At 49.2% G+C, this 9,720-nt stretch overlaps 1 protein-coding gene across 1 annotated transcript; it reads right to left on the bottom strand.

The window, feature by feature from the left end:
- Positions 1–3,676: 3,676 nt before the first annotated feature.
- On the bottom strand, positions 3,677–7,159 carry LOC139273949 (histone H2B 1.2-like). Its single transcript, XM_070891023.1, has 2 exons — positions 7,093–7,159; positions 3,677–4,041 (listed from the first exon to the last, which is right to left on the bottom strand). The coding sequence occupies exons 1-2, from the start codon at positions 7,157–7,159 to the stop codon at positions 3,677–3,679; spliced, it is 432 nt and encodes a 143-aa protein (XP_070747124.1).
- Positions 7,160–9,720: the final 2,561 nt, after the last annotated feature.

Genomic DNA, 9,720 nt, shown 5'->3' with positions numbered 1-9,720 from the left:
ATGGACTCCTCCTGTTCCTAATGGTACAGGCTTTGGTGCTGAATGCCTTCTGTTCCAATGTAACAAGCTCAATGGGCAAAATGGTCACATCCTGTTGCTGTAGAACACGTCCAGGGGTTGAATGGCCTTCTGCTGTTCCCATGTAACAGGATCCAGGGGATGAATGGCCTTCTCCAGTTCCTATATAACAATCTCAAGGGACTGAATGTTCTCCTCGTGTTCCTATGCAAGATGCTCTATGGGCTGACTGCCCTTCTCCTGGTCCTAATGTAACTGTCACAACGGGCTGAATGAGCTCCTCCTCTTTCTCTGTGCCTGGAAGAAGGAGCTGATTGGCCTCCTCCTGTTTCTATGTAAGTTTCCCGAGGCCCTCAACGGCCTTCTGCATTTTCCTAATTTAACATGCTTAAGGGGCTGACGGGCTTCCTCCTATGCATATGTAACAAGCCCGTAGAGGCTGAATTATCATCTATTCCTATGATAGCAGGGATGAGGGACTTCAGATGGTTGGTGAAGCTGGTGTTATTCTCCTTAGAGCTCAGAAGAACGAGAGGAGATTTGAGGGAGGTATTCAAAATCATGAGGGGTTTGTACAGAGTGGAGAGAGACTGTTTCAATTGGCGGAAGGGTCGAGAACCAGAGGACACAGATTTAAGGTGATTGCCAAAAGAACCAAAGGCAACAACCTCGGGGCTGATTGCCATCCTCCTGTTCCCAAGTAACATGCTCGAGTGTCACAATGGGCTCATCCTGTTCCAGTAAAGCAAGCTCGTGGGCTGAACGGCCTCCTCCTGTTCCCACGTAACATGCTCGAGGGGGCTGAATGTCCTCCTTCTGTTGCTGTTTAACGGCGGTTGAACGTGTAGAAATGGAGATCGACAAACATAGCAGCGAGTTTGCTGTTCCGATTATTGAACATATATATAGGATAAAAATGAATGAACCTTCCTCTAACATCGGCCGTCATTAACCATTTTTGCCTGAGAGCGGAATAGAAACACAAAGAACAGAATATAAATCTGGAGGGGTTGCAAATGATGAGCTAATTCAAGAATTTGAGATTGTGGTGAGCAATAAAGCTGATTGGTCTCTTTAAACATCCAATCAGAGAGACACAGAACAATGGAAAATGACAAGGCGGCGAATGAACCAATCACAATCATTGCCTTCACCCATCCCTCATTAGCATAGGTTTGTGAGCGGACTGTGGGGCTGCCTATATAATGCGAGCTCCGAGTAGAATTTACTTTAATCTGTGCCGGATTGATCGAGACTATGGTTGAAGACAAGAAACCAGTTGCAAAGAAAGGCGCCAAGAAAACAATCAAAAAAACACCACCAAAGAGCGGCAAGAAGCGCAGAAGGTCGAGGAAGGAGAGTTACTCAATCTACATTTACAAAGTGATGAAGCAGGTTCACCCCGACACCGGCATCTCCTCCAAGGCTATGGGCATCATGAACTCGTTTGTGAACGATATTTTCGACCGCATCGCGGTTGAGGCTTCCCGCCTGGCCCATTACAACAAGCGCCGCACCATCAGCTCCCGGGAGATTCAGACCGCCGTGCGCCTGCTGCTGCCCGGGGAGTTGGCCAAGCACGCCGTGTCGGAAGGGACAAAGGCGGTGACCAAGTACACCAGCTCCAAGTAAAACCTGCACGCTGTCCTGAGAACAAACTCCAAACACAACGGCTCTTTTTAGAGCCACCCACAACCTCTCTGAAAGAGCTGCACACACGCATTTGCCTTTAGACTCAATTTACTGTAATTATTTCCTGAACAAATGTGTTTGAGAACCTTTTAAGTTACAGCTGTAGATTTAGTTTTGAGTTCAGTGACCGGTTCAATATTGGCGTCGCTGCAATTTCCCGCCCAAATGAACTACAAACACGATCTCTGATCTCTCGTTCCCTTTACTCAGACCCGTTCATTTTTCGCGCCTTGTATTTTAAGGGGACGTGGGGGAGACTCCGATTTCAGTCACATTCTTACTCGAGCCCTTTTCACGTTTATTTAAATTCTATTTGTTGGTCAATCCGTTTATTAACCCGAGACTCTCCGCAGTGCAACAACCCAGAATGGGAATTCTTACACAGACCAGAACACGGGCAGTTAGAACATTCTGTCCCTCTCTTTTCACAGAAGGACTCCCAGTTCTGGTCTCACTCCCACAGCTCCTCCTGTGAAAAGTAGTTCACTTTTACAGTTTGAGCTAGAATGTGTCTCGTTACAGAATCAGTGGGGACTGACTCCCGCCCGTTACAATTTGAAACTGAACCGAATTTAATCCTGATTGTAACAGCCTGGAATTTGGACGGGAAAAATAGTATAAGACAAAAGGAAACCAAAAGTGTTTCGAAATATTTGGCTAATGGTGCAGTTAACGACATAATCCGCAATTTTAACAATTATTGGCAGGATTTTTACATTTAAAAATCGTAGGAAGGTCTGACTGATGAGGACAGTAATTTCCGCCCTTCTTTCATTGACGCGCTAAACAGGCTGTGATTGCTCATCAGAAACGACCAATACAATTCACCACAGAGAGACCAATCACAAGTTCACTCCCTGCATCCATCCAGAAGGTCTTAGAAGAACAAATGTGGGAAGAGTTTCTCATTCTTTTTCTGAATGTGTGGATTGTGGAAATGTCTGGAAGAGGAAAGACCGGTGGTAAAGCTCGGGCCAAAGCCAAGTTTCGCTCCTCCTGGGTCGGACTGCACCGTATGCACAGGCTCCTACGAAAGGGGAACTACGCTGAGCGTGTGGGTGCCGGAGCCCCGGTCTACATGGCTGCTGTGCTCGAGTATCTAACCGCTGAAATCCTGGAACTGGCCGGCAACGCGGCCGCGACAACAAGAAGACCCGCATCATCCCCAGACACCTACAGCTGGCCATCCGCAACGTCGAGGAGCTCAACAAGTTGTTGGGAAAGGTGACCATCTTTCGAAACACTTTTTGTCTCCTTTTATCTTATTCCATATTCCCCTTGCAACTTCCAGGCTGTTAAAATCAGGATTACATTTAGGTTCAGTTTCAAACTGTCTGTAACGGGCGGGAGTCATTTCCCACTGATTCTGTAACGGGACACATACATTCCAGCTCAATCTTTGTAAAAGTGAACTTCTTTTCACAGGAGCTGCTGTGGGAGTGAGACCAGAACTGGGAGTCTTCTGTGAAAAGAGAAGAGGGACAGAGTGTTCAAACTGACCCTGTTCTGGTCTCTGTAAGAATTCCCATCTGAGTTGTTACACTCGGGAGTCCCTGGTTAATAAACGGATTGACCCCGAACTAGAATTTTCTTTTAAATTGAAAAGGGCGTGAGAGAGAATGAGGTGGCTGAAGTCTGAGTCTCACCCTGAAACAAGCTTCTAATTCGTCGGCCGCGCTGTGAATGAACGACTCTGAGAGCAAAGCGAAAGAGCAACAGGGAGTGTTTGCTGTTTAGAGCGGGAAATTAAACTCTGAGGTCGAACCGCACAGTAAAAACATTTATCTGAAAATTCAAAACTATATCTACAGATATAACTTCAAATGTTGTCAAACATGTTCCAGAAATATTAACAGTGAATGGAATCTAAAGGCAGATGCATTTGTGCAGCTCTTTCAGAGAGGTTGTGGGTGGCTCTAAAAAGAGCCGTTGTGTTTGGGGTTTGTTCTCAGGAAAATGAGCAGTTTTACTTGGAGCTGGTGTACTTGGTCACCACCTTTGTCCCTTCCGACACGGCGTGCTTGGCCAACTCCCAGGGCAGCAGCAGGCGCACGGCGGTCTGGATCTCCCGGGAGCTGATCGTTTGGCGCTTGTTGTAATGGGCCAGGCGGGAAGCCTCACCCGCGATGCGCTCGAAAATATCGTTCACAAACGAGTTCATGATGCCCATAGCCTTGGAGGAGATGCCGGTGTCGGGGTGAACCTGCTTCATCACTTTGTAGATGTAGATGGAGTAACTCTCCTTCCTCGACCTTCTGCGCTTCTTGCCGCTCTTCGCTGGTGTTTTTTTGATTGTTTTCTTGGCGACTTTCTTGCCAACTGGTTTCTTGTCTTTTTTTTATTTCAAAATATGCTTTATTCATTTAAAAATTTGCACAATACATTGGAAAGCAGTTCAGTACATTTGGATGCGGTCAGCAATTCCATACATTACATTCGGATGATGACCGCAATTCCGTTCAATACATTTTTTTACTTTACATCTCAAGGTACAATTCATACAATCCAGGATACATTGTGGTACGTTCATCAAGTTACATTACATGTGTCACCATACGGTACACAGTGGGGGTACAGTTACATTTCTGTCCAACACACATTACGCAACAGAACTTGCATTATACATGGCACTACATAGGTGTTTGCAGATCATGGTGCTCTATATATACAAAAGGTTTACCATCGCAGCCCAAGGGGAGTTTTATACTGATTCCAGCCCCTGGGTTTACCGTGGCGGAAGGGCTTTAAACTGTGGCCCTTCCCCACCGTGCCTTTGCGGCGACTGCACCAATTTTAAGTGCGTCCCTCAGCACGTAATCCTGGATCTTGGATTGCGCCAGTCTGCAACACACAGACGTGGACATCTCCTTGCTCTGGAAGACCAGCAAGTTTCGGCAAGACCAAAGTGCGTCTTGCACCGAGTTGATGGCCCTCCAGCAGCAGGTGATGTCTGTCTCGGTGTGTGTCCCTGGGAACAGCCCGTAGAGCACAGAGTCCTGTGTTACGGAGCTGCTCGGGATGAACCTTGACAGCACCACTGCATCTCTTTCCAGACCTGCCTTGCAAAGGCACAATCCTGAAGGAGGTGGGTGACAGTCTCGTCTGCACCACAGCCGACTCGGGGGCACCGTGCCGTGTCTCTGCAACCCTGGCTGTGCATGAAGGATCTGACTGGTAAGGCCCTCCTCACCGCCAACCAAGCTATGTCTTGGTGCTTATGTGAAAGCTCTGGCGATGAGACGTTCTGCCAAATGAGTTCCACAGTCTGCTCGGGGAACCACCCGACAGGGTCCACCCTCTCCTTTCGTAGGGCGCCCAGGACCTTACGTGCTGACCACTGCTTTATGGCTTTCTGGTCAAAGGGGTTTTTTGTGAAAAACTTTTCCACGAAGAACAGGTGGACAGGCATGGTCCAGCTGGTGGGGCCGTCTCGCGGCAGCGTGGCCAGGCCCATCCTTCGCAACAATGGGGACAGGTAGAACCTCAGCACGTAGTGACACTTGGTGTTTGCGTACCAGGGGTCTGTACACAGCTTGATGCAGCCGCACACAAAGGTGGCCTTCAGGATGAGGGCCACGTTCGGAACATCCTTTCCTCCACTGTCCAGAGATTTGTACATTGTGTCTCTGTGGACACGGTCCATTTTGGAACTCCAGACAAAGTGGAAGATGGCCTGGGTGACTGCCGCGGCACAGGAGCGAGGGATGGGCCAGACCTGTGCCACGTGCAGCAACCCCGAGAGCACCTCACTCCTGATGACCAGGTTCTTTCCTGCCATGGAGAGGAAGCGCAGCTTCCACCATCCCAGTTTTTGCTTCACTTTGGCGATACGCTCTTCCCAGTTTTTGGCGCACGCCCCGTCTGCTCCGAACCATATTCCCAGCACCTTCAGGTAATCTGGCTTAACGGTGAAGGGAATAAAGGATCGGTCAGCCCAGTTGCCAAAGAACATGGCCTCGCTTTTGCTGCGATTGACCTTCGCTCCCGAGGCCAGTTCAAACTGGTCACAGATTGTGAGCAATCTGCGGACCGACTGCGGATCCGAGCAAAAGATGGCGATGTCGTCCATGTACAGGGAGGTCTTGACCTGGGCGCCTCTGCTGCCTGGGATCGTCACCCTTCTAATGCCCGCATCCTTCCTGATGGACCCGGCAAAGGGCTCGATACAACACACAAACAAGACAGACGAGAGAGGACAGCCTTGCCTGACTCCAGATCTGATTGGAAAGCTTTCAGTTTCCCACCCGTTGAATAGAACTGCGCTACTGATGTCTGTGAAGAGCAGTTGGATCCAATTGCGGATACCCTCCCCAAACCCCATTTTGGAGAGCACATCCATCAGGTACGTGTGCGATATCCTGTCAAAGACCTTCTCCTGGTCTAAGTTGATTAAGCAGGTGTCCACCCCCCTGTCCCCGCACGTAGGTGATCATATCCCTGAGTAGCGCCAGGCTATCAGAGATCTTCCTGCCGGGGACAGCGCAGTCTGGTCCGGGTGAATCACCAGCTCAAGAGCAGACGACCCTGTTGGCGATGACCTTTGATAGGATCTTGTAGTCCACATTGAGCAGCGAAATGGTCCGCCAGTTTTTGATTTCCTCCCTCTCCCCTTCTGCTTGTAGATGAGGATGATGATGCCTTTCCTCATCGATTCTGACATGCTGCCGGCCAGAAGCATACTCTCGTACACTTCCACCAGGTCAGGGCCCATCCAGTCCCATAAAGCCGAATACAACTCAACCGGTAAGCCGTCGCTTCCGGGGGTTTTATTCGCCTCGGAGGACCGGACGGTCTTTGTCAGCTTGTCCAGAGTTAACAATGGTCAGGACTCTCACGCTCGCTGTCGTCTAGGACCTCCGTGATAGACGACAGGAATGACTGGGAGGCTGCGCAGTCTGTGGGCTTGATGTCATACAGCCTGGCATAGAAGGATTTGCTGATCCTCAGCATGTCAGGCTGGGAAGACGTCACAGAACCGTCTTCTTCCTTTAGGCTGGTGATCACAGAACTCCCCCTGTGTACCTTTTGGAAGAAGAAACGCGAACACGTCTCATCCTGCTCAACACTGGATCGGAAAATGACTTTGGAGGACTCTGAGGTAAAGAGCGAGGCTTGCTGGCCCTTCACCTCTTCGAGTTCCTCCACAACATCGACCCCCATCGACTGCAACAGGAGTAGGTTTTGCATGCTCTTCTGGAGTTGGGAGAATTCCCTCTGTCTCCCTCTCGCCTCCTGAACACCTTTGAGGATGAAGACCCTCTTGATGTTTGTCTTGATTGTTTCCCACCAGTGCATCGGGGAATCGCAGAGGGGTTTTATGGTTCTCCAACCTTTGTAATCCCTCTTGAGTTCCTCCACGTTTTTCGGAGTCAACAGGTTTACGTTCAGCTTCCATATCCCTCTGCCAACTTTCTGGTCTTCTGGCAACTGTTTTCTTGTCGTCAACCATTGTCTCATTCAGTCCTGTGCAGATTGACGTAAACCCTGCTCCGAGCTCGCATTATATAGGCAGCCCCACATTCCGCCCACAGCCCTATGCTAATGAGGGATGGGTGAAGGCAATGATTGTGATTGGTTCATTGGCTGCGTTGTCAATTTTCATTGTTCTGTATCTCTCTGAATGGTCTCTTCAAACATCCAATCAGGTTTATTGCTGGCCACAATTTCAAATTCTTGAATTAGGTCATCAATTACAACCCTTCCAGATTTATACTCTGATCTTTGTGATTCTATTCCGCTCTCATTCAAAATGGTTAATGACTGCCCGTGTTACGAGGAAGGTTCATTCATTTTTTTTCCTACACACATATATATATGTATTCAATAATCGGAACAGTAAACTCGCTTTGCTGTGTTTGTCGATGTTGATGTCTACATGTTCAACCCGCAGTTAAACAGCAACAGAAGGACGACATTCAGCCCCTCGAGTCTCTTACATAGGAACTGTAAATGCCCATTCAGCCCATTATTGGGTCACTTAGCACCTCGAGACTGTTACACAGATACAGCAGGAGGCTACTCAGCACCTGTTATATAGAAACAGCAGAAGGCCATTCAGCCCAACGATTCTGTTATATTAGGAACAGGACAAGGCTATTCAACTACTCAAGTCTGTTGCATAGCAACAGGAGGATGGCATTCAGCCGCAAGGATGTTTTATAGGACGCAGGTCTCCAGTCGTCCTGGTTAATTCTTGCCACTGGATAAAGGCCTAGCTCTGTCAAGCCCGTGTAGTGGCTGATGTGCAATGGTCAGCACACGTTAAAAAAAATCCACACACAGGCATCTTCCAACCTTAGAGTTCAGGACTGGAATATCGGGTCCTTGCTATTGAGGGAGTGCAGCGAAGGATCACCAGACTGATTTCCGGGATGGCAGGACTGACATATGAGGAGAGACTGGATCGACTGGGCCTGTATTCACTAGAGTTTAGAAGGATAAGAGGGGATCTCATAGAAACATATAAAATTCTGAGGGGACTGGATAGGTTAGATGCAGGAAGAATGTTCCCGATGTTGGGGAAGTCCAGAACTAGGGGGCACAGTCTAAGGATAAGGGGTAAGCCATTGAGGACCGAGATGAGCCCAGCGGGGAGCAGTGTCATCGGGAGGTCGGAGGAGAGGCCTATAAAGGCCCAGCAGCAGTTTGTCGTTGGAGGCCAGTGGGAAGCAGCATCGTTGGGAGGTCGGAGGAGAGGCCGATAAAGGCCCAGCAGCAGTTCATCGTCAGAGGCCAGTGGGAAGCAGCATCGTCGGGAGGTCGGAGGAGAGGCCGATAAAGGCCCAGCAGCAGTTCGTCGTTGGAGGCCAGCGGCTGCAGCTGCAGCATGGAGGCAAAAAAGAAGTAGGAAAAAAATCGAAAGTTGACACCATAGCCAAGGGGGCAAGTGATTGGCTGGTGATTGGTAAGTAGTTTTTCTTTTTCATCTCTTTATCAGTAAGTCAACTTTTAGCCTTGTTGTTGCCAAATTAAGTTAATCTAGGGGTTAAGTCATGGCAGGAGAGCTCAGACATGTGTTATGCTCCTCCTGTACTATGTGGGAAGTCAGGGACGCTTCCAGTGTCCCTGACGACCACGTGTGCGGGAAGTGTATACAGCTGCAGCTCCTGACGGACCGCATTGTGGCACTGGAGCTGCACATGGATTTACTCTGGAGCATGTACAATGCTGAGAATGATGTGAATAGCACATTTAGTGAGTTGGTCTTGCTGCAGGAAAAGGGTACACAGTCAGATAGGGAATGAATGACCAACAGGAAGAGCAGTACAAGGAAGGTAGTGCAGGGGCCCCCTGCGGTCATCCCATTGCAAAACAGCGACACCGCTTTGGCTACTGTTGGGGGTTGGGGATGACTCACCGGGGGGGGGGGGGGGAGATGACTCACCAGGGGAGGGCAGCAGCATCAAAGTTCATGGCACCGTAGCTGGATCTGCTGCACAGGAGGGCAAAAAAAAGAGAGGCAGAGCTATAGTGATAGGGGATTCAATTGTAAGGGGAATAGATAGACGTTTCTGCGGCAGCAACCAAGACTCCAGGATGCAAGGGTCAAGGATGTCTCGGAGCGGGTGCACGGTATTCTGAAAAGGGAGGGTGAACAGCTAGTTGTCATGGTGCATATAGGTACCAACGATATGAGGTCCTACAAGACGAATTTAGGGAGCTAGGAGCTAAATTAAAGAGTTGGACCTCAAAAGTAGCAATCTCAGGATTGCTACCAGTGCCACATGCTAGTCAGAGTAGGAATCACAGTAAAGCTCAGATGAATACGTGGCTTGAGGAGTGGTGCAGCAGGGAGAGATTCAAATTCCTGGGACTTTGGAACCGGTTCTGGGGGAGGTGGGACCAGTACAAACCTGATGGTCTGCACCTGGGCAGGACTGGAACCAATGTCCTCAGGGGAGTGTTTGCTAGTGCTGTTGGGGAGGAGTTAAACTAATATGGCAGGGGGATGGGAACCTATGCAGGGAGACAGAGGGAAGTAGAATGGGAGCAGAAGCAAAAGATAGAAAG

This window comes from Pristiophorus japonicus, chromosome 9 (genome assembly GCF_044704955.1).
Source record: "Pristiophorus japonicus isolate sPriJap1 chromosome 9, sPriJap1.hap1, whole genome shotgun sequence".
Taxonomy (NCBI): domain Eukaryota; kingdom Metazoa; phylum Chordata; class Chondrichthyes; family Pristiophoridae; genus Pristiophorus; species Pristiophorus japonicus.
This window is presented reverse-complemented; position numbering and strand designations above follow the sequence as displayed.

Excerpts from the sequence above, each read along its gene's own strand:
- LOC139273949 (XM_070891023.1), bottom strand. The coding sequence starts at position 7,159 with ATGGTTGACGACAAGAAAACAGTTGCCAGAAGACCAGAAAGTTGGCAG. Across the intron at positions 4,042-7,092 it reads GAGGGATATGGAAGCTGAAC|ACAAGAAACCAGTTGGCAAG; the intron begins GTAAACCTGTTG and ends AATAAAAAAAAG.